This window comes from Mizuhopecten yessoensis, unplaced genomic scaffold, assembly GCF_002113885.1.
Source record: "Mizuhopecten yessoensis strain PY_sf001 unplaced genomic scaffold, ASM211388v2 scaffold3339, whole genome shotgun sequence".
Classification (NCBI taxonomy): Eukaryota; Metazoa; Mollusca; class Bivalvia; order Pectinida; family Pectinidae; genus Mizuhopecten; species Mizuhopecten yessoensis.
Window position 1 is genome coordinate 548398 of NW_018404995.1, and position 27756 is coordinate 576153.

Genomic DNA, 27756 nt, shown 5'->3' on the forward strand with positions numbered 1-27756 from the left:
GAATTATAATAAATATATTCATGACTACATAAGGTATATTTGATATAAAATTGAACTATTCAGAAGGATTACTGATCTACCATCATCATCAGATGAGTATCGTGCATTCGGAGGTCTAAGCTAAGCATTCTATATCAAGTGAAATCAATTTGTATGTCTAAAAGACAGTCAAAATATTTGGGTAGGAACCTAGATTAACTCAGTAAATCATCATCAAGTTTTTCAAACCAGTTTTTAAATGAACACAACAAATCATCTAGATTAATGATATATAGACCACTTTCTTTACTACATCAAACTGTATGCAGAATCAACCAATCAAATTTGATGTACCTTTTCCAAGGTATGGCAGGCATAGAGGCCCTGCGGGGGAAGTCTGTAAAATTACAAATCACATGATAACCAGATCACTGGTACAACCCCTGTGTTACCTCTGTACCTACTGCTGACAAGTACCACACTGACCATAATCACTTACACAGTATACACCCAATCTAATATCCATTGATGGACCTATTGGATTGACATTGGTTCAAAAAGGTCTTTTTTTCTCTCTTTTTAAACAAATTTTAACACAACCACTAAAAGATTCTACACAAACTGGGTGCTTAAAGGGAACCCAAACATTTCAGGTCAATGGTGGTTTTTCTAAGCAGTAGATGACAGCATCAATCTCTTGTAGTATATAGGCTATATGGAAGTATATGAGGGCTGTTTTGAAGCAGAGGGTATAGTATAATAGGCTATGTAGTACTGGCTGTAGACCTGGTGGAAACAAACCTTTGGACTCGGTATGAACTATTGGCACTGTCACTGTTGTATAGCCCTGCTGGTGAGTTGAACTGACTGATATTGTTGAACTGAGCGACATGGCTGGTATTCAGTTTGGGCGTTCCTATGTTGCTCACCCCTGGTTGGATTGGGGAGGGGCTGCGCCTATCGACTGGAGTGTTAGTTGTCTGAATGGGGAGTATGGCAGAGGGAGGACCTGAAATTGGCATGCAAAAATGTTCAACAAACAAGAACAGGAGTCCACTTTTGTAACCTTTGTAAAAAGTCTGGAGAAAAATACCAGTAATTTGACGGTGATCCAAACCTTTTTTGAATTGTTAGCATAAATTACATAGTACAGATAAATCATATATACTGTATTCCCACTATATCACTACCTTCATCCAACAAGGGTCGGGGATGCATCAAGTTAGATTTACTAAATGATTTGTGAAAACCACCTACAGATATTACCATACGTGTCTATCAAAATATCTTTATGAATGTGACTGCCTGTTTCTTCCTACATCTTGTATGTGACAAAGCCACTTTTCCTATTGAAGTATGACTTATGATTCATTCCTTCCTACGTTACACTGTCCTCTATCTGAATGTGACTGACTATTCCTATATAATAAAGCCCCTTTTCTTAAATATTACTTAAGCCCTTTTCTCCAGCTGTGAAAATTAAACAGTCAATTTCCATATCTGAACATTGTCCTTTTATCCATGTGTGACAAAAATCCCTCTCCTTATCTAAATGTGAATCCCTACCCTTTCTTCATGTGTGATACAGCCATTTCCCATCTGAATATGAGTTATTGCCCCTTTCTCCCTATGCAACATCAGCCCAATTCCCTATATGAATGTGACTTACTTCCCCTGTCTTCTTATGCGACAACTTCACATGTCTCATCTTAATATGAGTTATTGCCCCTACTCCTTACGTGACAACAGCCATTTCCCATCTGAATGTGACTTACTACCCATTTCCCCCCTATGTGAAAACTCTTTTCCCTACCTGAATGTGACTTACCGTCCATTCTCCCTATGTGAAAAACTTCCCATTCCATACATCAATATTACCAACAATTCCCTTCAAGTTCTAATGTGACTTATAGTGCCTTTCTGTAACAGTCACCCACCTCTTTGTGACAAATACCCCCCTCCTCTATTACATGAATGTGACTAACGGCCCCTTACCCTGTCCACTATCTATGGCTTCTTGTAGAGTCTTGAATGACTTAGATTGTTGGGACGCCGACGGGGGTTTGTCCTCCCTTTCTGTATACCGCTGGGCAGCAGTCTGGAAATCTGCTACTGCAGGCTTACTGCATAGAGTCATACACAATTAATCTTTAATGCCCAGACATCAGGATGTCTGACTCAAAGATCAGGTTATCTCAGATATATCAATATACTTAAAATAAAATGTTCAAAGAAAGAATATCAAACGCATCTCAACATTTTATGCCAAAATGTATTCATTATCTAAATCATATGAATGTGATGAATTTAGCTTTCTTTGAAGAAATCATCAGAGCATGGTCATTCATCTTACTTCAACATTACAGAACCCTATAAGACGGAGCAAGCAGGCTCCACTCTGTGAATGACATATCCCACCATCAATCTGGGGGTCAAATCTAAAACAAAGCCATGCAAACAAATCTGCTCATTCCAAGGAAAGATATAGTCATTTGTAACTTTTGTAATTGGTTTTGAAGAGATAAAAACATGATTAGTTCTTGATCAAAGTCAGTTCTACATTGACAAGGTAAAAATCATGGTTCCAGTTGTTCAGGTTGTATTGATGACGTTATAAGTAACAAACTAGTGTTCCAAGCTTTATTGTGATTTCTTTGAACAAAATAATTAAAGTTTGAAGGGTTCAGCTTTGGCAGTAGATGGTCAAGGTAGGTTACAAATGACTAATACAAAACAACAGTAATATAACAGTAACACAGAAAAGACTATCAACTTCAAACATTCTGAGAAATCTATTTTATTAAGGTAATCAACATTTTGTCAGTGTCACTACAATGTTTATAACACTATAAACACCTGTGTAATGAGTGAAAGGCTGTTCACCATTGTTTTAAGTATGACTGTCCCAAGACGTTCAGCTCCACTCACACAGCTGACCGAGGGCAGGTCCTTCGTCCGCCCCTCGACCACTGTATGCGGAAGTCTGTGGGGACATCCACACAGCATGCTCATGGTTAATATTGAAAGTTCAAAGGTCAAGCAGTCTACTCACGGTGTCAAGTCTATGTTCTGTGTCTGCTGTGCGATGGTGTTGAGCTGGGACTGGAAGGTCGAAGACTGGGTGGGGGGTGTAGGTGCTCCGTAGGGACGCGCAGACACATTGTAGTTCTGTAACAAAACAAAGACAGATAGTGATGAGTTTGATGATAAAGTACTAAATTTACATCAAAAAAGTATTTTTTAACAATCTCAACCAATGTCAATTAAAACCAGAAATATTTGTGAAACATACACAAGTTAATTCCCACTCCTGATGAAAATGGAGTTAAAAATTAACCAAAGTCAGTGATGTGGAAAATGTAGGTCACAGTGAAATGACATGTCACATATGCATAATGGTGAAGATGTATCGGCATATTAAGTTTTATGACTGTTGGACTATAACAGAGAAATGGAACTGAACAAAACGTCAAACACAAATGTCACATGGACAAACTGACGTATCGATGTAAATGACAAAAACTTAATGCCCTGCCAACATCTTGGCAGGGGCATAATAACAAAATGGGACCCCTCAAGGGCAACCTTATAGTGCCACCACACTGTCTGATATGTCACAGTATTTGTCCTCGCCTCAACTTGGACTGGGGATTAAGATACTTGACAAAGTCACATTATATATAATTAAACCAGTGGTACCTAAGGAGGACACCAATGAAAGGAAGGAGAGGAAAGAAAATAACCAGATTTGAAGAAAGATCAATTTTGTTTTCTTTGAAGATGGGGTGGGACAGTGGCAGATAAAAATCCTGTTTCTACATGGAGACCCTATTAGTTGCTTCATAGGCTCATGGAGTACTAGGATAAGGATGGCCAATTCTGATCTGGAGCCACCTGAACCTGTGATTTATTTTAACATAGACATAATATGTATGGAGCGTCCACATTCAATGTAACTAGTTAGCTACACCTGTTTGTCTATTGTTTTAGGTTTCAAATCACACCAGGTAGAACTCTAAGATCTGCATGCACATTAGACTGTAAGTAGTTGTGCAAGAACTATTGTTAAATCAAAGTAAAGTACAAATACAAAGTACAATTTATCTATAACTATCACCAAATATTAAACAATAATTGCCTCCGGTTTTGTGCATTAACTACAGTGATAAACAGATACAACTTGTTACCTAATTCAGTAAATGTAGACGGAAATTACTACAGAAGTGTAACTACTGGTATGAGATCAATCACCTTGGCAACACAATGTGTCTATAGGTGAAGCACTGGTACAATTATCATTACAAGGTGTTAGTACATTTCTGCCAGGGAGACAACAGTTGGTAAGTGAAAGCAGACAATATAAGAGGGAGTCACATTCCTTAGCAGCCATAGATAAACAGGGAGAGAGATCCTGCTGGTACTGAGGCTGGCAGATGAGATGAACAGATAATGTCAATCATCCTCTTACACACTGTAGCTACACAAATTTTAAACTTTGTTTATTTGTATACTTGTCTACTGAAACGGGGAGAACAAGTTTTGAAAAGGAAACTACTTTTCAGTTATACCCAATATTGTTGCAAACTGACTCAAATTCATTCCTTTCTTGTGAACTGTCTGCCAGATTCAACTGCTAATATCTTGAACCCTTGTCATTTGATCTAATCAGCTCCCACCATTACATCTATGTATGCTGAACTACAATGATATCATAGAATCGTTTTTTTGTCAGGATTATGTGAACTTGACAAGGGCTCAAGGATATTAGCTTTAATCTTTGCATCTTTAAATCAACAATATTAAAGTAGCACGCCAACATTTTTAATTACCAGGTATGAGATCCCAACTCAATGGCATGAACTAGGATATAGTCATTAAAGGGTCGTACAAATGAGCTCCATAGGATACTTAATCAGGATACAACGTATAGCACTTGTCTTCAGTACATGTATGTACACAAATCATTTTAAATGCAGACAATGTTATGTCTGGGTTTTTTCTCTCTATAAGTCTCCTGTACATGCTGTTATTATATAATGTGTTTAATACAGCAGTTTTGTTGTGAGCCTTTTTTTATATCTACATTATACATATAACGTCTATGAATCACCAGATTCCAAAAGTCTTATACATCATCAAATGACAAGGTAACTACATCATTATGTAAGCCAAGGTTTGCTGTGTTCTGACCTATTGATCCTTACAGTAAGCACTTCCTATGCGGTTTTATGTAGATTCCTTGGCTCGTTTTATACTGCCTTATTGTTGCCTTATAAGTACTGGTGCATTTGATCAATTGCTATTGTGGCCGTATGAATGAGCTCCACACCTCTCTAGGGTATGTCTACTCCTGACAGTACACTAACTGGAAAACCTGGCTGACATATCAATACTATAAATAACCCAACAATTTAAAGAATGTACACCTGAAAGCTATAATCTGAAAAAGTGATATCCTGTCCAGAAATGAAAAGGTAATGAATAAAACCAAAGAAACCATTGAAGACTATTAAATGAGAAACTTTTATATATGTAACATCTTGGTCTGTAATCCCAGTTCTGTAACTAAGAATTGTATACAGCTTGTATAATACAAAATGTTTGTCGTATTGATCCCCTTTTCTAGCTCTATAAATCATCTGAACATAACAGAGACATTGTAGAAATACCTGTCTCATTACTGTACATTAATCTGCTTCCAGTTGGAGTCTCAAATGAAACTGATTTATCGATATAAATCCCAGTAAAAATTTGAGCTATAGAGTTATGACACACTGGTTTGAATTATTTTTCACCTGTGTATACATACACCTAGTAATGTTATATCTTATAGCAACATTTTGTAAAACATTTGATGGATTTACTCCTTCACTTCATTTTATTATCGTACACCTGGAATCTAATCATTCCACACAGCTCAGTCTTACCTTGTACATTGTATATTAAACATGGATGCATTAATCAATTAGTGACACAGACAAATGTACAAGACTACTTGTATTTTCCTATCTATAAAAAGATATGTGAAAATACCTCACTCGCATATTCTATAAACAGCTCAGCACTTTTCATTAAACAGAAGCAGTTCTTGGTAATTGGTTGTATAGGTGAGTTATGTCTGAAACAGTTTTGTATACACGGTGACTGTTTTCTGAGTCTACACGGTAGGAATGTGCGTAGGAGGGCAGTACCATTTCCAGATATTATTCACCAGTTTACAGACACACCGATACATCTTCTTGTTTGATAGATTTCCAGATCAATCAAATTTTCCTATTCTTATTGAAAGGCCCTATGAAATTGTTAATAGGGGTTCAGGCAGAAATAACCCTAACAATAATGGTTTGATATGGGCCGAATAATCTACTGCAAAAATATTCAACATACTGAAAATAAAAGAACAGATCAATTTTGTTTCTAAAAAAAGTCATTTGATATCACATTCAATAAAATCATATTTATATTTTTCTCTTCATTTGTTTTTAACATTTTAAGAATCTTTGTAAACATTTGTTTGGCCATACAATTTAAATCTTGGTTTCAGTTTAAGAAAAATAATCATACTTCCTACTTTACTTACGGTATCTCAATACACCTCACATTTCACTTTACACACAATTTTATCAGAACAATAACATATATATTCATCTTTCATAGGAGGTCAACCGAATACAGTCTCCGAGACGGTGAGATGCCAGGTGTTATAAAGTTTGTGATTCAGAACCACAGGTAATATTTATAAAGATATCCATTACTTCAATGACATCAGACAATACAATGCAAGCCAATCATATCCAACTATGATAGCAATTTTTCTGTTTTCCTTATTCAGTCTCAAAAAAGGCAAAAGTTATAGAGAAATGGAAAAGTCATCTAAGCGAATGTGAATACAGAAAACCTTCCCTTTACTGTTACTATCTAAATCGCAAGGTTTTTGCTTTATAAAGGGGTTTGGAAGATCAAGAAAGACAAATCAGCCTAGTAATTCAAGAATTTTGAAGAAATGAAATGAAGAACATTTAACAAAAATTGGAAATACAAGAAGTTTAAAGAAATGAAAAGAAGGATTTTACTGCAGTTTCACTGAATCTGATAGTAAATGACTGTTTTCTAGATTGAAATATTCCATCTATGTGAACGTTAGAAAGAAATGAACATGTAGTAGACATTATACAAGTCTTCAGGGACTCCCAGAGATATAGCACCAGTCCCTTCAAAGAGCTTAAGTGTGGCCTTTCACCACTGTAGACCATAATGAACTCATCCAGATCAAAGCATGGGAGAGTCTTCTAAAGTTGCGTAGGGGTGAAAGGGTTAATGGTTGACAAATGCTAGTACAATTGTGCTGTAGTGTGAGTTTTTGAGATAAGGAAGTAGATTCAATTTTTTCCTGTTCGGGAAATGTATATTTTTTATCTGTACTTGAGTCTGGTAATGGGTACATGCTTATTTTGTATTCCTTTTAACTTTTGCATAATAAAAAAAGAACAGTGCAACATATCTTACACATAATAGACCTTTTGGAAGTGTTTAAATACTTCATTTATACAAATCTAAGCTGGGTCTGACATTGATTTGACATGGTATTTTTTTCTTTTGAAATAGATTGAAATACTGACAGACAAACAGATGCTACTTTTTAACATCCGTTCTTGCTTAAGGTAATGTAATAGACCAAACAATAGGAAATCTGATTTACCTAGAGCTACCTGTGAATGAAACACCTGAGCAAATGGCCTTATCTATTTGGAGTAGATTGCTGGCCAATACCCTCTCAGCTACTTCTAGACCCCTTTAACAAGAGGCCTATAAAATTACCATGGAAAAAAGTGTAACTGATACTGCTGGTTACCTGTGTCAATTTTCTGCCACACGGAGCCCCATCAGATAATCACAGATTGAGGACAAAGTCTGGTTATGTTTGTATAAAAGTTATAAAAAGTCTTTTCAATTTTACAAAAAAAGAAAAATTATACCTCAAAAAATAAGAAAATTCACCTATAGTACATTTGAACCTTTGTGTTTGTAATGAGTGTGATATCTACATCGTTAAACCAACAAAAAAGTTTTACAGGACAAAAAAAAAGCTAACCACACGGTGACTAATATAAGTAAATACTTCAAGATCCAGACAGGCAACTATCTCATCCCAACAGCTACAGGTACGCACGCCTCTTGACCAGACAATTTTTTTTATTTCAAAAGTACACAATGTCACCCATAAAGTAAACAATTAAAAGGTCATTATATGTAACCTCACCTCATAGACCCACCTGGGTAAATGATACCATTTTATTAAGGATTACATACAGACCTAACTGTCAGGTCTGAGGAACAGTTATGGCCTGGGCAAGGATAACAATGATTTAACCTTGATCTGTTCCATTTCTATGACCTGACTCTGGGTAGGGACCTAAAGCTGTAAGAGACGCCTATGATCTAACAAAGGTACAACCATATACTACCTAAGATTTGATTTTGATGACAACATCATGTTTCCATATCATCCAATGTGTATATCGAAACTCAGTCACTGGAACTTTTGCACTTATGTGAATTTTAACCTAGAGATAATAAGGTCACAGAGAACGTTTTACAGAGCACTGCACACATTTTGTGGATGATGCATGTACCTTTTAAGTTTTATCAAAAAGGCTTTAAATGTGTAAAAGATATGACCCAGACAAGGTTATAATTTAGAAAGAGAAGCAGTATTTAGAATCCCCGTACCACTGCCAAGAACTGTAACTATGTATTGGAAACTTACTCAAGCATGATTAGCTTTGATAAATTATATCTGAAAATAAAACCATATCTTGCAAGACTTTTGTGAAACGAAAAATAATACAGATGAAGTAAACAAAATATAATTAATAATGATGTGTAAAAAGTTCAGCAGATCTAGATGGAATTCGAACCCTGGACTCCAAATAGTTATACGATGACTCTAACCGACTCTGTTACATGGATAATGGAAGTGTCCTAGCCCAACTGGGCTTAGACAAAACAGTTATATCCAAAATGAAACTAAAGGAAGGTTGCTGTATATACGAAAAACAGCAGTGCAGTGGGACCAGGATCCTTAATAATACAAGATGTCTCTCTTCATCCGAATTAGGAAAGACATAATGAGTAAAGTATTGAACTGTTCAGAAATTATAACAAGGGCATTCATTACAAATATATATTTGACCTTTGATCCTGACAAGAACTGTATGTGATATGTTTCCAAGGCACATATATAAATATCCATCTAGGAAATTTCTTCAAAATATATTGAGCTGTTTAGAAGTTAATGCCCAAACAAATGTCACAAGGATTTGGGATAGACAGATGGAGAGACCATTATTTCTCAATTTCACAATAAACAACCTATTTAGGGAAATTGAACTTCGTGAAAGCAATAAAAGCTGTAACATATATACTCTGTAATAGGTGTCTTAATCAGGTTACTTCTAATCAGGTTGAAGTTTTTGTGGGAAAAAATTACATGTTAAAAATTTATATTTTGTGAAATAAAAATAATTTGAATTAAATCTCTCAACCTGAACATGGTTTCCTAAACTGTGCAAAACTATTTTCCAGCATACGGAGTAAATGTGATGGTTTCAGTGATTTGTAGTGGAATAGGCAGTAGATAGAGACTGTGCTATTACTTACTGATGACGTGGAGTCGTACTGGATGAGACCTCCAGCCTTGCTGGGAATGGCTGGGGCAGAGAACTTCTCATACTGGTACTGATGGGGTGGGGCTCCTCTGTGAAACAAAAACAACCCAATCAACAACAGGTACAAAGCTGAATAACAGGTAAAGAGGCATGCAACATCATTACAGGACTAAAATACATACAGCTGATTAAAATAATATAGAACAGTTACGATAAAACTAAAATATATGACAATGTATTGGCTCTCTATTATACACATGAAAAGATTAGGTAGAACAAACGCAAGTTAGGATTTATGAGAAAGTTTTAATTGAAGTAAATAACAATCAAGGAAGTAGTAATTGTATATTATGGTAGGACTTGGTTTTACAGTCTGGGGGCAACATCATGTTCAAGATGTAGAAATCTAAATATGGATTTGTCTATGACTACTACCATGCATGCCTTATACAGGTATACATCCCCAACACCTAGTGCTGGGCTCCAGCAGGCTCGCCCACAAAGGGCTGGTCCCACATCATCATGCTGTCACCGTGTTTACACCATGCTAGACTACAACACATCCATTATATAAACCTGTGTGACGGTCACACACAGGACCCACACATCACAGTCTTGGGTCACTGTATGTTTGATCACTTACTCGACATATCCTCTCTATTAAACATATTCTTTTTACACACACACTTATAAAATTTTAACATTTTTATTGTACCTGTCATAACGAGTTCAGAGTTCCACTACTTTATTTGAGACTTGAATGTCACAGACATATTAAAGTCTTACATTATAGAGAGGCTGATTTATGTATACCGTTATACCTGGTAATACCTGTCTCACAGGTAAACATGTCTACACTGTGTACCTGTAGAAAAAAAACCACCTACAATCCTAACATATCAATTTATAAACAACATATTCTATATGAAAATATATTTAACGTAATTAGTGTTGAAGATCTTAGCTTAGGATCACTTGACCTGGCCTGACCTTCACTTATTAATCCCAGACAGAAGTGACCACAGTTTAGGTATACAACATGTACATGTCCTATACCTTCAATGGTTTATGCCAGCTGATATTTCAGCCATAAATCAAGATAACATACCTACCTTGCTAAAATTCTACATACCTGTTTTATTTATCAAAGAGAGATCTACCAATATCACAGTTTCATGTGTCTGTGACTCACAAGTCTGTTATTTTTACTTAACCTTTTTTTCACTTTCCAATATTCTGTAATAAAATCCCAGTTGGAATGGCGGAGTAATTCACTGTTGTTTCATATAAATAGTTTCACAGGGACATGTTAAAATGTAACAAATCTAACACAAGGAGGAAATAAAGAATTGTTCGTCCGTCAAGCAGGTGGTGACCTTTACCACTATTTCTGACTTCTGGAATGATAACCAAAGTATTTTCTTTCTAGTTTATTGCTATGGCACCACAAAGTTTACTTAACCATTTATCATGCATTCAGATATTAAATTATAGGTAATCAGGGATTTCTACAATTTTACGTACTTTCTCTTTCAATGAAAATCTATCTTAATATATAAATTAACTCTGCTTTTGTAAAAACAGAATCTTGTGTGCTGGTCTTATTGCCATACATTATGTATATAATACACATAAAAATGTATGTAGACATGTTTGTTATTCCACTCCAGTTAATCCACACCGATTTAAAGGTGTACCTGGACTTAGATGAACTTAACACACACAAAAACCACAACAGTACATTTCTCACACAAGTTACAGGTGCTAGCCTATACATCTTCTGTGATATGTCATTGTACTGACTGTTAATGCTACTTTATACACAATAACACTAAAAACATTATGCGTATTACCTTTCCGTTCCTAACTCATGAATCAAAACATAACTTTTTGTAAACAATTAAAATTCATTTATTCCTTGCATCATTTCCTGTTGTTACAAAATTCAATGAGCCATATAAGGTAACAATGTTTAACGAGTAAACACATCTACACACTATTGACCACTGTACATACATGCACTATATAGTGTTAGTACTATCCATCTCATCCATCTAGACACTGTATCTACAGTATGTCAATCTCTGATACCATCAGTTCATCCTTTCACCCCAACCCTACTGACAACACAACACATGTAATTGGGAATGCTCCGAGGCCCAGTATCAGGACTCATCAGCCTGTTTTACCAACTTATACCTCCATGGTGTCTGTCAGAACAGACAAGCTCACTAACAATGCTTACTTTGATCTAATATCGTATCAGTTTGTATGAAATATCATCAAGGACCGATTGTTTGGAACATCGTTTATTGAACAGGGCCTTACATCAAATTTTTAGAAGGAATTAATATTCAATTATCTTTGCACAAGTGTTTAAATGAAATATTGCCTTCATTTAAAATTCTGACACATTGATATCACTGCAAATTTCAATAAATATAAAAATATTTTTAAAAGATTAAGAAATGCATGTTAACCCTTTCACCACTGTAGACCATAATGGACTCATCAAGATCAATGTATGGTATATAGTCTACTAAAGTTACCTAGGGGTTAAAGGGTTAAGCTATTATGGCGCCTCAAAAAAAAAGAACCCCGACATCACATATTGATCTTTTATAAACTGTTTACAGCTACCCAGGGTTGTTAATTCTCTTAAATGCCAGAAACTGCGGAAGTATATTGATCTATAAAATTAATATAAAGGGTGAATTAAGTTTGCAGGTGAAAGTTATTTGAAGTAAGTGAACTAAGAAAGATTCTTTAAAGAGAACAAATCACCACGAAGTACCTTGTAAATGCACACTTAATAGTCGAGTGAAAGCAGTCACAACCATAAACAACCACAGGTTTCCTCATTCATTGTCATTTCCTGAACTAGATGTAGAATAACTTCTTTCAGAGATTTGAATATTAACATCCTAGCCAGGGTTTCCTAAATATAGGTGGACAGTAAATACACCTGTCTGGGTCAGTAATCTGCTAATGCTTAAAGGCAGAAAATGGTATGGACATGAGAGAAGCAACACGTTAACACTGACTGGCCTCAAAGCCTGATCTACAATCAGCGATTACATCATTTTATATTATGTTCAGGTATTGAAAGATGCAAGATGAAATTTCTACCACCTGGAACAAGAAGAGTGTGTTAAATAACAGCAATTAGACCATAGCCAACGAAGAGGTACATGTATACTGCCTATCTACGCCCAACAAACTCGGCAGAACCTTAACACAAAATCTAAATATGTATATATTTCCCTTTTTAAAGTTTTATGATATGTTGTGATCTTCCAATAATTACATCGCTGTATTTCAGATTTCTTTGCTAATTAGTTCTACCAAAGTGTAATATTATCTGGTTAAGCACTACACACAATTATGTTAAAAAATAGACATAGCTGGTGAATTTTGAACATTTCAAACATGAAAGGATTAAAATATATCAAATAGTATTTTGTACTAGAAGATAAAAGCCTTAAATCATGTTATGATTAATCAAAATCTACAAATCAATGTTCTCCAATCCAGTGGACACAGTTGTGTTAAGGTCATAACACCACTGCACTAGTCATATAAAAGCCACAGTAAGCAGCATCAGATGAATTCTGCATAGTTTGTTACATGTGCAAGCCTCTCTCCCACCATGATCACAGTGCTAATGTGTTATGTGCAAGCCTTCTGTTCACCATGATCATAGTGCCAGGACATAGAATATATGGATACGATGACATCACCAGGACTTACTGATCTGCTGTAGTAGATTCGTCCTCCATGTACTGTTCCAAATTTTTTCTATGAGAAAATAAAGCATGGATAATACATGAAGCATGACTACAAGGTTACTACTACAGGACTCTGGCTGTTTATACATTTGGTCACCACTAATACATCAAAGCACATAGATAGGTATACATATATATATACACAGGTAGTTTTAGTGTGTGTATAGGAGTAATATATTTTCACCCGCACATCCATTTTCATGTAAAACATATTTTCAGTGGTAATGAGGTTTGGATACTATGCTGGAATGTGTTTAAATCTGCAACACAAAAGTTCTCCCTCCCTAAAGGATTTCCTTTAAGTCTGATAAAGTACTGTCCATACACCCATACCAAGTATATGTCAAAAATCCCCATACCAATCCTTTTTATCTTACTTCTGATAACTTTGTATTATAATGGACTCTTAGACTAAACAACCAAGGTGATAGTATATGGGATCGTTTTTTGTTTGGTGCACTAACAGTCTGAGTTGTAGTCAAGGGCATGACCTTGTTTCCATGTCACCTTGGTGATCTTGACTCCATGTCACCATGTGCTATCTATCATGTATTCCCTACCCTATAATTACAAGCTGATAAATCCAACCAGGAAATACCAAACATTGTTTGAGGGTAGTAACAACAGATCTAGCACAGACCGCCCACAAGTACTTCCTCTGAGGTAAAGAAATAGGAGACATTCACTTTTAACTGGTGTCATAGGGACACCAATCTCCATAATTCACACAGATGATATCACATAAAATCATACAGCATATTAAAGACAGAAAACCTTTATGAAGGAAATGCATTTATAAAAAAAATGTTTCAATCACATGCATCAATAAAATTGACACCAGTTCATAACACATATTTATTTCTATACAAAGCAGTTACATTGAGTAAATAACCATATTTTGTCTACACAAAGCAGTTTGGTGGTCTGCTGGAAATCCCAAAGTGTTAATGTGCAGTGTGTGCCCAGGTGAAGCTCATTATATAAAGCAGTGGACTATGAACCATTATAATTTATGCATGTATTCTGCGACAGAAGGATCGGGGAAGTGACAGGAAACTAATGCACATGTATTGCACAATAAATTATTTTTTGGAATGCATATGTCTTCATTATAAAAAGTTCTGTCAGAATTTTAGAGGCCACTTTAACTCACAGACAGTATATGGTTGTAGCTGCTCTTTCCATCCATTAATTTTGTCCATTGTTATAATTATATGCAATTGATTTACTTCAATGATAATAACTGTAGGACTCCTAAACTATTCATTGCACTAGATATTAATTTTTATAGAAACAGCTTTTACACTTGTAAGCTGATCTGTACATAAATGGGTGTTTTTTTTTAGCCTTGGTGAGTAAATCGCTCTATTCATAAGATAATGAAGTATAAGAGCATAACCTTGTTCCATTGCAATTTTACACATATTGTACCGTATTGATTCTAATAACCTTTATTCTGACTCCAACCACCACCATGCTAGCGCTTGGTTTTTACATTTCACTGATTTATATACTTGACCTATATAACCTAACCACAACAACATCAGTTAACACCACATGTTGCACTTAATTTATATATTTCAACCTTATGTCGTCTATCAATCACTTAACTGTAAAAATCAGAAGTTAACAAGGACAACTGCATAGTTACGGTGAAACCATGTCAAAAGGGGGATGGATGATTATTGGGGATATTTGCAAAGTTCGAAAATTAGTAATTTTTGAAGGGTATTTTGCTCTCAAAGTGGAAGGATAGGCAATTATTAGACAATGGGCTAGTATTAGGACTAATACAGTACTCCAATAACAAAACCCTTAGCTGTGGAATAGTGGGTGATAATGGTCACATACAAGTGTAATTACAACATTGAACTCACGACAAATATATTCACAACAAAGGTTCCTAATGTGACTAATTGCCATAAGTATTTGATCATTAAGAATTTTACACTATAGTCCATATAGTACTTATTTCAATGACTTTCTCAATTCATTGTACCCTGGAGGAAATGGATATTGATGCAAGTATTGTCAAATAAATTAAGATATATGCACCTTGTTAGTGTGATTAACTTGAAAATGTGTCTGTAATATATGGTTTCTGTACTCATTCTATTTTTCCAAAGCTTTTAATGCTGAAAGCATTAATTGGGGATAAATTGAATTTGATAGGGAACAGCGACGAAATTTTCTACCTTTATGATTCATGTATATCGTTTACGTTCAGATAAAGTCTTAAATATGGAACTTGACATGGTGATCGTTTTTATGACATATAGGAATGTCTTGTAAAATCATGATATAGAAATGGTTGAAGCTTTTTACTACATAATAGGTAAAGATATCCCAAGTGTCTTGCAGATATTATAATTTACTTATAATAAAAGGCTTCTTATTCAAAAGTTTAGGAATTCTGAAAAAGGGAAGGGAGGTAACTTTTGTGAGAGAATGATATTCCTGGTCTCCTTGTTGTTCAATTGGAAGGGTGTGGCCAATTTTCAGCATTGGCATTCCATACATCACATTTTACAAATTTACATGAAATCAGCAAAAAGTTTGAAGGAAGTTTTCCTATCGTATGGAAACGGCTAATATTGCAGACAAAGTTGTTTTTATAGGGGTAGAGAGCCGGTTTCTAGATAAAGCAGAATGTATTCTAGAACCAAGTTCCAGAAAGAGTGAGAAGAGAACTTCCACAAGTGGAGACACAGAGAAAATCAGCATAACACATGTGATACTAATCTTCTCAAAATAACCTGGCAAGGTCAGTGCTAGTGTGTACAATGTATCTACCTAGCTATCTATCTATATATGAGGCATCTGTAGAGACAGGCAACCCGACACCAGCACCAGTGTTCTAGGAGGTATATACTGGTGGTAGTGTGGGGTCCTCTCTACACAACCCCTACATAACACATGCTTGTTATTAAAGGTATATCATAAGCTTTTACAACTTTCTCTTATCACAGACTGTATTAATTTACAACATATTGCAAACAAACAAAACACCTACTGTCATAGGATCTTACTGGATTACTTTTACATATGACTTTTGTGAAACGGTGTTTTTTTTTCTTTCATTTTAGTGTGCCTCTGGCGAGCTCAAGTAAAAATCTTGTGACAAGCACAGACAGTAATTTGTATGTCTATATATAAACCGGTATATGCTAAAAATATGCTTTTTCTTGTATATCTTGAAGAATAAAATTCAACATATTGGCTATGTGACATTATATATAATCTGAAAGTCTGATGTGCATGTTTCGATAAGTCAATTACATATAATTATAAGCAAAAAAATGAATTTGATTTCTGATAATTATGTTTATTTTTACTTTTTTTCTTCTTTCTGATTGTCATCATTTATATTATTCTACATTTTGTAATTATTGGATATATACACAAGACCTATAGGATGGATTTGAAAAGGTTTGGCAGAGTGGCTGTTGGAGCACATTCTCAAATGATTTGGGGTGGGTTCTAGTGTTTGTGCTGTAATTTTCAATGGAAGTGCTACTATGGAAAAGGGATGCTGTTGGAGCACATTCCCACTACAGTAAGGTACACATACCAATACACCTCAAGCACACACATGTGGAGGTTTTAGCCAGGTGGCTTACGACCACTAGAAAGTGCTTGATAAGGTAATTCCTACCAGGTCCTCATTTTGTACAGATTATAAGTTTTATATATCCATAATGTAATGTAACTTATTGTGGTTTATTAACAGTTTACCCCTGAAGACACATTTGAACTCTTACAATTCAAAGGTTGAAATAGTAAATATGAACTTTCAGGGGTAAATGAATTAAAGCTAGATAGAACACTATATCTAATGTTGTACAAATTAAAATATATATTTATAAGGACAACTGGTTTAATGTTTAAAACCTTTTCAGCATGTTTACCTTATTAAGTTGGGAGTTTTTGGTCACACATGAAGCGGAATGTTGTATTGGAAACCATTTCAGACACCAACTTTCAATGACAGATGAACAAACACTTCAAAGCAGGTCGATGACCTGTTATAATACACAAATCAGCTTACTTAGCTGTTTTGCTTTGCTATGAAGAATTCAGGTTTTGGTGGAACTCCAAACAGAGCAACCCAGTGCAATGATGAAGTGGTGCGAGATATTTACAGCAGACTTTACACAAAACATATGCCACTGATCATGATGCAATGGTGTGGTGTCTGCTACAGAGTGTAAGTACCTCTAGCTGTTCTGGAGGCAGGGGTGGATAGGAGATAGTGTTCAATTTCTGTGTGTAATGTATGTCTGTGATGGCGACCTCAGGTATGCAATATTGGCCATCTGTCAGTGGCAAGACCAGTCTCAGCACCTGGATGATCTACCCTTACAACTGGGGCATACTACCATCACCATAGTGATACTAATGTTCTCATATAATTGTCTCCCCTTGACGTGTAAATGATGTGCAAATGTCTCCATTTTTTCATCAAATCAATATCTATATTCATTGCTTGCCATATCTGAGTGAGATATATGTTTATATTGCTAATTTCTAGTTAGTCAAAATGTATGCACATTTAATAAGGATACCATTCTATTTTTCTACTAATCACTTTTACTCTAAAATTAATCACTTGTTTTTATTCAATCACTTATCTGTGGAAATTTGTTGCAACTCTTAATATGACAGTGTATCTGATGAATTTAAAATTAAAGACAACTTGAGCCATATTTCCTACTGGACCTTTGAAGCAACAACCCTTCAATTGGTGTGGTTTGTAATTTAATCTGTCTTTATCTATATTTTCCCCATTTAGGATCCCACTCGCTGGTGTTAAATAAGATCCCTCTCAATGGTGTTAAATTAAGTGTGACTGTATAACGTACCACAAACATTGATACACGATTTGATAATACAACCTAAAATATCCTGAAAAGAATGCATATCTATGAATTATATGTCAATGTGCATATATTAGAAGTGCAGCAGTCAGTATGAAGCTGGTTATCTTCCTCTCGAAGACTATAAAACATGATCATCTTAGCACATTATCCTTCAGCTTACAAGGGTACATATAGGTTCCCAGGGATAGGTTCAATGATGGTGCGATGCTGGTATGTGAGGGGTACTGTATTGTGTAACGGGAGCGTCTCTATAGATGTATATACTACCCCACAGATCACTACCAGGTGTGCAGTACTGCCAATGGACCAAGGTGAGACTACCTTGCAGTGTAGCCATGGACACATGCCAACGTTGGGGTCTCGACTGGTTTTCCTACTGAACACGAGGAACTCTCACGGGCCATCTCCAAACTAATTACTAGCCCTCTCATACGCAGAGGAATTATTTCTATATATAAATCAAGAACGTCTCCTTTTATCCCTTTCGACTAGTACAAAACAATTTATTTACATCACAAATGCCATCGTTTGTTACAAGTACTGAGCGTGCAAAATCTGCACTTGTTATTGTAATATATTATCTGATAGTGAAAAGTCTGATTTGATGGGGATTTTTTTCTTACATCTTTCAACGACATCACATTCTTTTCCTTAATGAGAATCATCTACCTTTAAGGACGTTCTTTGAATCTGAAATATTTACACTGACATGCAGTAAAACTCATGCCACACAAATGTTTTGTTTATCTTCAAAGAAAACATGACTATTAAATTAAACAAACACAACATTACATTCAGAAACTTTGTACACCCGGTGCATGCCTTTTTGTGCCATTTTAATCATACAATTGCAGCAATAAAGATACGAATACAGACAGAAAATAAAATGAAATATTCCAATGACCAAATCATCTGTGGGTTACACATGAAAACAGTTGTTATAAAATAATAAATGTATAAAACAAAGTGTTTCATATTATACCTTAATGACCAAAAATAACAGAAAACAGTGTTTTAATTAGGAATCTGAAAAAAATATGCCTCATGCAAAAATTTAAATTAACGGTTATTTCAACTAAAAGAAAACAGTTTTCATAAACTTTTAAAAACTTGAACATAACCTGACATAACCAAAGTCCATGCGTTTAAGTTCGGACACTAACTGTAGGGTTATTTCCTTGCTTCTATGAGTTACAGCGAATTGTTCTCCATCCGTAAGACACCGTCACCTCTATATAAAGAATGATTGCCAACATTTTAAGTTTTGATTATATCTACTACACATGTACAGTAGAGATGAAGGTGACGTCAGGATGTAGAACAATATACAAGACTGCTGCTGTAACAACCACTCTATACTATCGTGTCGTCATTCCCGCACGAACCTGGTACTCACCCAATATAATTATTTGTTGGCTTTTTAGCTTTCTTTTCTCTTATTCTTGAAGATGAAAACAAATTAACATTTACAATTTTACACCAATATGCATACTAAATGGTTTGCATTTAGGTATCACAATACCGAAAACCCATAAAAATTGAAGAAGTGCTCTCCACAATAAGTACACGATATTAACCATTAAATTACAAAGGAAAGCATTGCTTTAGATTTTATAACTACATGTAATGCCTTACATGTGCATTGTATGCCTAGACGGAGGATCTATAGGCAGTTCTATAGGAAATGTAAGTAGATATTTCATGAACCACAAGCATGTGGAATAGATGATCCTGATGGGTTTTATATATACGAGGAAATTTTGTATAATGATAAACATACACCCCTACAAAGACCAGTCAATCAAAATACACTTCCCAGTAATCCCCCCTAATTCACCAGATACCTTCAAAGAGGTCGTTCAAACTTTCTTACTTTAAACAAGGTGTAAAGATATAGCTATATATGATAAGGAAATGTCAGAAAAACAACACCAATTAATTTGTAGCCCAAGCTGGACCTAGATTTTACTTCATCATAACACATTTCTAAACATTTTCTTCAGGCTGGTAATAAGAATGGATTATGAAAAGTTCTTTTTACACAACCAATAAGATTTTCTATGTGATGTTTCGATGACTAGTAATTGTCACCTTCATCAGACAAATGACCAGTGAAGCGTATGCACACGATGGTGAAAAATGTGTAGAAGTTGTCCACAAAATTGATATCGATTTTGTGGACAACTCGTACACATTTTACACCATTGTGTGGATACGCTTCACTGGTCATTTGTCTGATGAAGGTGAGTGTACATATCATACTAGTCGTCGAAACATCACTTAGAAAATGTTATTGGTTGTGTAAAAAGAACTTTTCATAAATCATAGCACACTATTTATAGATGTGACGACTCTACCATTGTTCTATTATTCATTACATGTAACCTTTAAAAAATACATATATAAAATGAATGATTTTTTTTTTCTTCCAGGAATAGCTGTTCTATAGATATATTATCAAGACCTACACTGTCCAATGTAGGTACATTGTACTAAATGTGTGCAATAGAAAAGTACATTGCCTTCAAATATATCAGGAATGATTTATAAATATCCTCAACACAACTCGGTTAACATGAACTTCTTCTTTAGGTCAGTACAGATTACCCAGATTTTAATCAATAATATATGAGTCAGAAAAACGGTCAAAAATTCCAGCCCATCTTATCAGATTTCCTCAACCTTATACACCTTCCCACCTTATCTGTGAAATATGTATGCAAGTCCAGGGTTTCCCCCTGCACACAGATTAACCCTGTGTCCTACTGTGGGAAACCTATTCAACATGATAGCCTAGCTTTTACCTGACATTGGGTGGGGGTTGTTCCATGGCATTTATCATCATCTAGACAGTGTTATAGTACTACATAAGATTCTCCTTTGGTATATCGCAAGGCTGAAGTATTTAATGTGTGGTTTTCATGTCTGATAAGTCAGCCTTCCTGATCAGGTAGTATCATTACAGGCAAATTGTTAAGGAAACCTCTTATTAACTGTATGTGGAGAAATTTGCTTTTGGATCAGGTTAGAGCTAATATGTTATTCAATCCTGTCCCTACAGTGAGTGTGTTCTGTGAAAACATAACATGAAGTTGAACGAAATCAAAATTTGACCATAAACCTCTGGTCCAACAGAGTAACCAGGTGGTTACATGTTTATCAGTATCTGGTTCCAAATAGTCACAAGGTTGTCAATACCAATGGACATCTGGTCCCATAGGGTCACAAGGTAATTTCAGATTTTTGCATAGCTCCAAATGGTCACAAGGTGGTGGGTATTCATGGGTATATGGTCCCCTAGTCACAAAATGGTGGGTATACATATGAGTATCTGGTCCCACAAAGTCACAACATGGTTGATATATGGTCCCACAAAGTCACAAGATTGAGGGTATACTTATGGATATCTGGCCCCACAGTGTCATAAGTTGGTGGATATTCATAAGTATCTGGTCCCGAAGAGTCACTATGTGGTTGTTGTCCATAGGTATTTGGTCCCCTAGTCAAAAAAGTGGGAGAACCTATGGGTATCTCTTCCTACAAATTCACAAGGTGATGAGTATTCATGGACATCTGGTCTCCCAGTTAACCCTTTCACCCCTATGTAACTTTAGTAGGTTTTAGCTACCATGTATTGATATGGATGAGTCCATTACGGTCTACAGTGGTGAAAGGGTTAAAAGAATGGCGAGTACCTTTAGGTATCTGGTCCCAAATGGTATAATGCTGAGGAGGACACTTGTTAGTATCTAGACCCATGGAATCACAAGGTTTTTGTATCTGCATGGTTCCATATGGTCACAAGATGGTGGGTATCTGGTCCCACAAACTGAGTCATAAAATGTGGTGTATCTGAAGATACCTGGTCCCAAAGAGTCATCTGTGTGATGGACTAGCTCCTTTATCCTACTCATTAAGTATGAAGACATTGCTACATCGCTCTTTATAGTGATCGGTGTTTTAGAGGAGTAAACGTTTTCAACAGTATGAACGGGACAATCATGGGTGTAAGCTTGATCATAGAGCAATGAGATGGCAGGGTTTTTGCTGTCTGGGAAACAATGGTATTGTTTGGTAGTGGTGTTTGCAGAGTTGTCATATATATATATACTATCAGACATTTACCTGTGGTGTAGACACCCTCCCCATCAGTCTTATCAATTCCACAAGAGCACCTGCTCTACCTACTAATTATCAAATTTGTCTTTGAAGATTACTAGTAATGGTCAAAGTTCGTGAGGTCCATCCCATTTAAAATAGACACTCAATCTAGATATCTAAGTGTTCACTCATGTTGTGTCTCCCTATAGTTATAACAGGGCAAGATTGAAATGTATCGGACAAAGATGCTCCCCCTATGGTTATAATTGATGAGAGGATGCACATTGTGTAAATTGTTGTGGGAAAGATTGAATGTAAAGGTTGGAAGAAATCACTAAATATTTTACATCTCAAATCTCGAATTTAAGCTCATGACCAGATGAAATTATAACAAGATATATTGTTTTCACCAGATATTCAGTATCATGAACATATGTCACCATATTTAAATTAAAATGTTCTTACTAATGCAGCCCCAAGAGAAATAGTTACTGTTACATGGCAATAACACATGCTATATGCCTATATAGCTAGAATATGTACTCCCAGTGTAAATTAAGTCAAAAGGGATCTAAGAGTGGCCCCTTCATAACTATCCTTTGTGTTAGACTATTGATTTGTTAATGGACTAGTAATTAGCCCCCCCCCCCCCCCTATAATCATCAAGACCATGAGATCACCAGCATTATATTTATTATATGCTACAGTATTTAATCAATAAATAAGCACAAGGAAGGAAAATAATTCTATCAACAGAGTTTTACAGATTAAAATGAAGCAAGTAAAAGAACTGCATGATCCTAATAAATATTTCCATCTTGTCAAGGGCCCTATAAAATATGCAAGACCTATATATACATGCATAAATTATGGAGGCCAGTTTATAATTGATAGACACTGATTAACAGGTCTTTGGTCTTCTTAGACTTGATTGTATTGTATAAGTATGGAACATACAACATGTAGGATCTATGAAGGTATGTATCTAATATTAAATGAACCTAGCCACGTAGTGTAACAATCTTCATGGCTCATAGATTTAGGTTACATGTGTGTACTCCCCTAAGGGATGAAACATGATTGACTAGATGGACAGGTGAGAAACTTTAAGGTGTGGTAAAGTGTCAGCTGGATTAGGAAATGAATATGATCCACACAGGTGTGGATGGTTTGTCACATAGCTAACAAACATCCTGTACAGGAGGTGTATGTAAAAACCATATGTAATGATAGATAGAGATCTGAAAATAGAGAGAAGTACGGACTTCTGTCGTGTTTACCACTATATCCTTACCTATATCCCTGTGTACTTATTTTAGATTCCTATTTGATGAGGGACTTCAGACTTCTGTTTACATACACTATCAGGGTGAAGTACAAGTAACAGGTGCCCCCACACTTTAATGAATAAACCCATTCGATGGCCATAATCTTAAGCTTGACCTGATGTGTTGACCTGGCAGGCGATACAAACATAGGGGGTAATAGGTTGTGTCAACATAAACCTGCTACCTGTTGATCATGTCCTGATGGAAATCCCATACCAATATATACATACCAACTACCCGATATCTACTTCACTGTGGCTATATAATGTGAGCAGTGTTTACACTCATAATAATTTAACTTCACACATACTTTCAATGATAAGTCAAAATATTTCCATTTCCAAATATTTGCCGTGTTACATAATGTCTGGGATAAGATTTTGCAGTAGTACACAAAAGCAATGGGTGGCTCTGGTTTCCTGCCTTACACATTCTTGTAGCTGGTAATGATCACTGCAGAAGGAGAATTTATTTGTAATATCACTGACTTGAAAGTAGCCGTCCCTATCTGTAACATCAATCTGGCACCTCCCTCCCTTGTACAATTCTCCACAGTAGAGGAGTCATTTTGAACTGGAAATTGAGTACCATACATGCCAAAACTCCTACATTCTATATATAGTTGGATCAAAATTGAATGAGTGCGAAATTTTTTGGAATTGCAAGACGTACATCTATTAACAATGGTTTACAAGTCTGATCAGTACCTAAATACTGATCATGAACTACACAGAAACTGATAGCCGTATGGACCAGAACACCTAACAACAGTTTGTGTATAGGACTGTTCACTCTCGGATACCACTAACAATATACCACTTACACAGGTCTGGTGCCGTACCACCTCTGGCCTGGTCCTACACAGGGGATAAATGGTTTCTGCTGGTTCTGGATTCTATCAGATTCAAATTTATACACCAAAAGTATTCACAAAATTTACCCCAAAAATAAATTGCTGATATGGAAAAACTTTCTTACTTAGCAAAAAACACAGGAAATTTTCATCAAATGCCAAAAATCCCAAATAGTCTAATAATATTTTTTTCAATGTGTTGATTGAAATTCTTTGTAAAGAAGATATCTGATAATAAAACCCCTTGGTTTGTATTATAGTATTATTGTAATGGGGGTTGGGGGGTTGGGTTGTATGAGTATCCTAAATATATTTCAATCTTTCTGTTAACCTTTGCAGCATTCCCAATATATCACAAAACAATCAGTTAGTGTTTTACAAACTGATCCATCTAGTAGAAACCTTATTTCCTTATTCACAAGTATCACCACTTCATCCTGACTGAAACCTTGACTAAGTAGAACTTTCCTGAGGTGTGTACACATTGTGCCTTGTATTCCTGAAGAAACAGCTATATATATATATATCTGATGCACTTAAAGAGGTACAAGTTCCTGTTGTCAAGTCAGATCAAACCCAACAGGAGGTTGTCCTTGAGTGTACTTCAGGCATCATTCTGTTAAAATACTTGTTTTCTAAGAAGTGACGTTTACATTTAGGAAACAATTAAGTAAGAAAGAGTACTGCTGCAATTATGACTACAAAGGCATCCAACGGAACAACATCAAAAGTGTTCAACATAAGGGGGTCCTGATTTACAGTGATGGAAATTAACACAATGACGAATATAAGTAATGGACGGGGAAACACAACACAAGTGATGGTCTTACACAACAAATCTCACTGCAAACACTCCATCATCGGGGTGGGGCTGTTACAAAGATAGCAGATGCCATATACTGTCAAACCACAAATAGGGGCGCCAAAGATACCACAGTTAAACTGAACACCGACAAGCTACCCAGCTACAAAAGGCTGGTTTACATTTGAATTCAACTTAACATTCATTGCTAAAAGTTTCCCAAATTACAAATGTTTTTAGCCACTAATGATGAACCATCATCTTCTTGTCTACTTGAATAAGACATCGCGTAAATTTACTTTTTAAGCGAATATTTTAACAAGAAGAAATCATAATAATCACTGCTACTGTATTAACAATCTCTAAAAAGTTTGTTTTTCCAATTTCTTGCTTAACTCCATTTGTATTCGGTCGCACATAGCTTCCTCCTTGTGAGAAATACAATATTGTCAAAAAGGGGCATGTTTGAAGGGTTTACAAAGGGTAACTAAAACAGGGTGATATATACTAACCTCTGCAGCAGCAAGTCCAGTTTGTTGCCACTCCCCATGATGGCCCCCTGGGCATCTTTATGTTTCATTATATTGGCATCGCTGTTGCCAATCTTGAGGATTATGTCCCCTTGTTGTAATCCACATTTGGCAGCCAAACTTCCAGGAAGTACCTACCATATAAAGGCGGTCATGTTATGATCATCAGTATACAATATCTTGAGTAATTTCAATCTATGTATTTAAGAGGGGATTTTTTTTGGCCACTGAACAGGTCATGTATTTGAAAAGGACATACTTAATACTCAAAATGAATAATTTGTGACCTTTCTACACTACATAAAAAGAAAAGAAAAAAAAAGCTTAATAAATCTTGGTTAAATAGTAATTCTCATAGTTGCATCTTCCACATTCTAGATGTCTTCCAACCTTGCTCTTTCCACAAGCTATGCTGTTCTCTTTAACCTCGGAAGTGTGCAGCATGTACAGTATATATATAAGCAAGCAGGTGACTTTTCAAAATATATCTGCTTCCTTAGTAATCAAAGAGTTACCATCCCCTTTCACCGAGTTGCAAGTCCCTCAGGGTTTAACTAAGAAAAGGAGAGGTCTATAATTCATGATCCATTATTCTATTCTTGTAGTGTAACAAAAAACTAGTTTTGTAACCCATGGAACTAACTGTGATATTAAATTTTTAATTGGTCTCTTCTTGGGTAACATTTAATTAGGGCAGTGATTAATATAAAGACATAATGTAAATCTGTAGCACCAAAACTTAATTTTTCATATCTGGAATAATTTTGTTATGAAGGCTTAAACAAATGTGATTGCCAAACAATTCTCCTCTCCGAGAGACTGCTGGAAAGTTAAAGATGTTCTATGAAAGAATAAGTTTTAGTTCCTCATATTAAATATGTAAAGTTAACACCTTCAGGTCATTCTGAATATCAGTTTCTTGAAAAATACTAGTCTATATCTGTGTAAATAGCTATGAGGAGATTGATTCCAATTTTTATTAGTAATGCAGATCTTTGTAACTTTGGTAAGAGGGAAAGTCGACATAGGCATAGATTGTGTAATAATTGAAACAAATCTGTGCTTATAACAATCCATATTTTACACAGTCATTCCACTGGTTTTGCTTGTTCCGGTGTACATGTATATATAGTCGTTATTCCTGAGTGCCTATTTCCCCCAATGCATGTGGAGAAACATAGTGAATCCAGCGGTAAGACTGCCATGTAGTGTGTATTCTGTACACCTCTACTTATCTCGGTGGTTTAGGTTATATATACCCTGGTAAATACATACTGGATATATAAAAGATGGTGTACACTCTCAAGGTCACTGACACTCTACAGTAAAACTGTACATCTACTTATCTCTGGTGGTTATATAGGTATACACTTTCAAGGTCACTGTCACCCTACAGTAAAACTGTACATCTACTTATCTCTGGTGGTTATATATATTACCCTGGTATAATACATACGGGATAGAAGATGGTGTACACTCTCAAGGTCACTGTCACCCTACAGTAAAACTGTATATCTACTTATCTCTGGTGGTTATATATATATACCCTGGTATAAAACATACTGGATAGAAGATGTTGTACACTCTCAAGGTCACTGTCACCCTACAGTTAAACTGTACCTCTACTTATCTCTGGTGGTTATATAGGTATACACTCTCAAGGTCACTGACACTCTACAGTAAAACTGTACATCTACTTATCTCTGGTGGTTATATATATTACCCTGGTATAATACATACTGGAAAGAAGATGGTGTACACTCTCAAGGTCACTGTCACCCTACAGTTTAACTGTACATCTACTTATCTCTGGTGGTTATATATATA

At 35.6% G+C, this 27756-nt stretch overlaps 1 protein-coding gene across 6 annotated transcripts in view; it reads right to left on the reverse strand.

The window, feature by feature from the left end:
- Positions 1–27756, reverse strand: part of LOC110447382 (PDZ and LIM domain protein 7-like) — a 40927-nt gene that overhangs the window by 9958 nt on the left and 3213 nt on the right. For 3 of the 6 annotated variants that reach the window (XM_021493024.1, XM_021493028.1, XM_021493023.1), the window contains exons 2-8: positions 25912–26063; positions 19712–19756; positions 13398–13445; positions 9640–9736; positions 3032–3147; positions 1975–2102; positions 781–988 (exon numbers count right to left, since the gene is read on the reverse strand). In XM_021493024.1, coding sequence (XP_021348699.1) covers positions 781–988; positions 1975–2102; positions 3032–3147; positions 9640–9736; positions 13398–13445; positions 19712–19756; positions 25912–26063 — 794 coding nt within the window. The remainder of the gene's footprint in view (positions 1–780; positions 989–1974; positions 2103–3031; positions 3148–9639; positions 9737–13397; positions 13446–19711; positions 19757–25911; positions 26064–27756) is intronic. The other 3 variants (XM_021493025.1, XM_021493026.1, XM_021493027.1) reach the window with 3 other exon arrangements.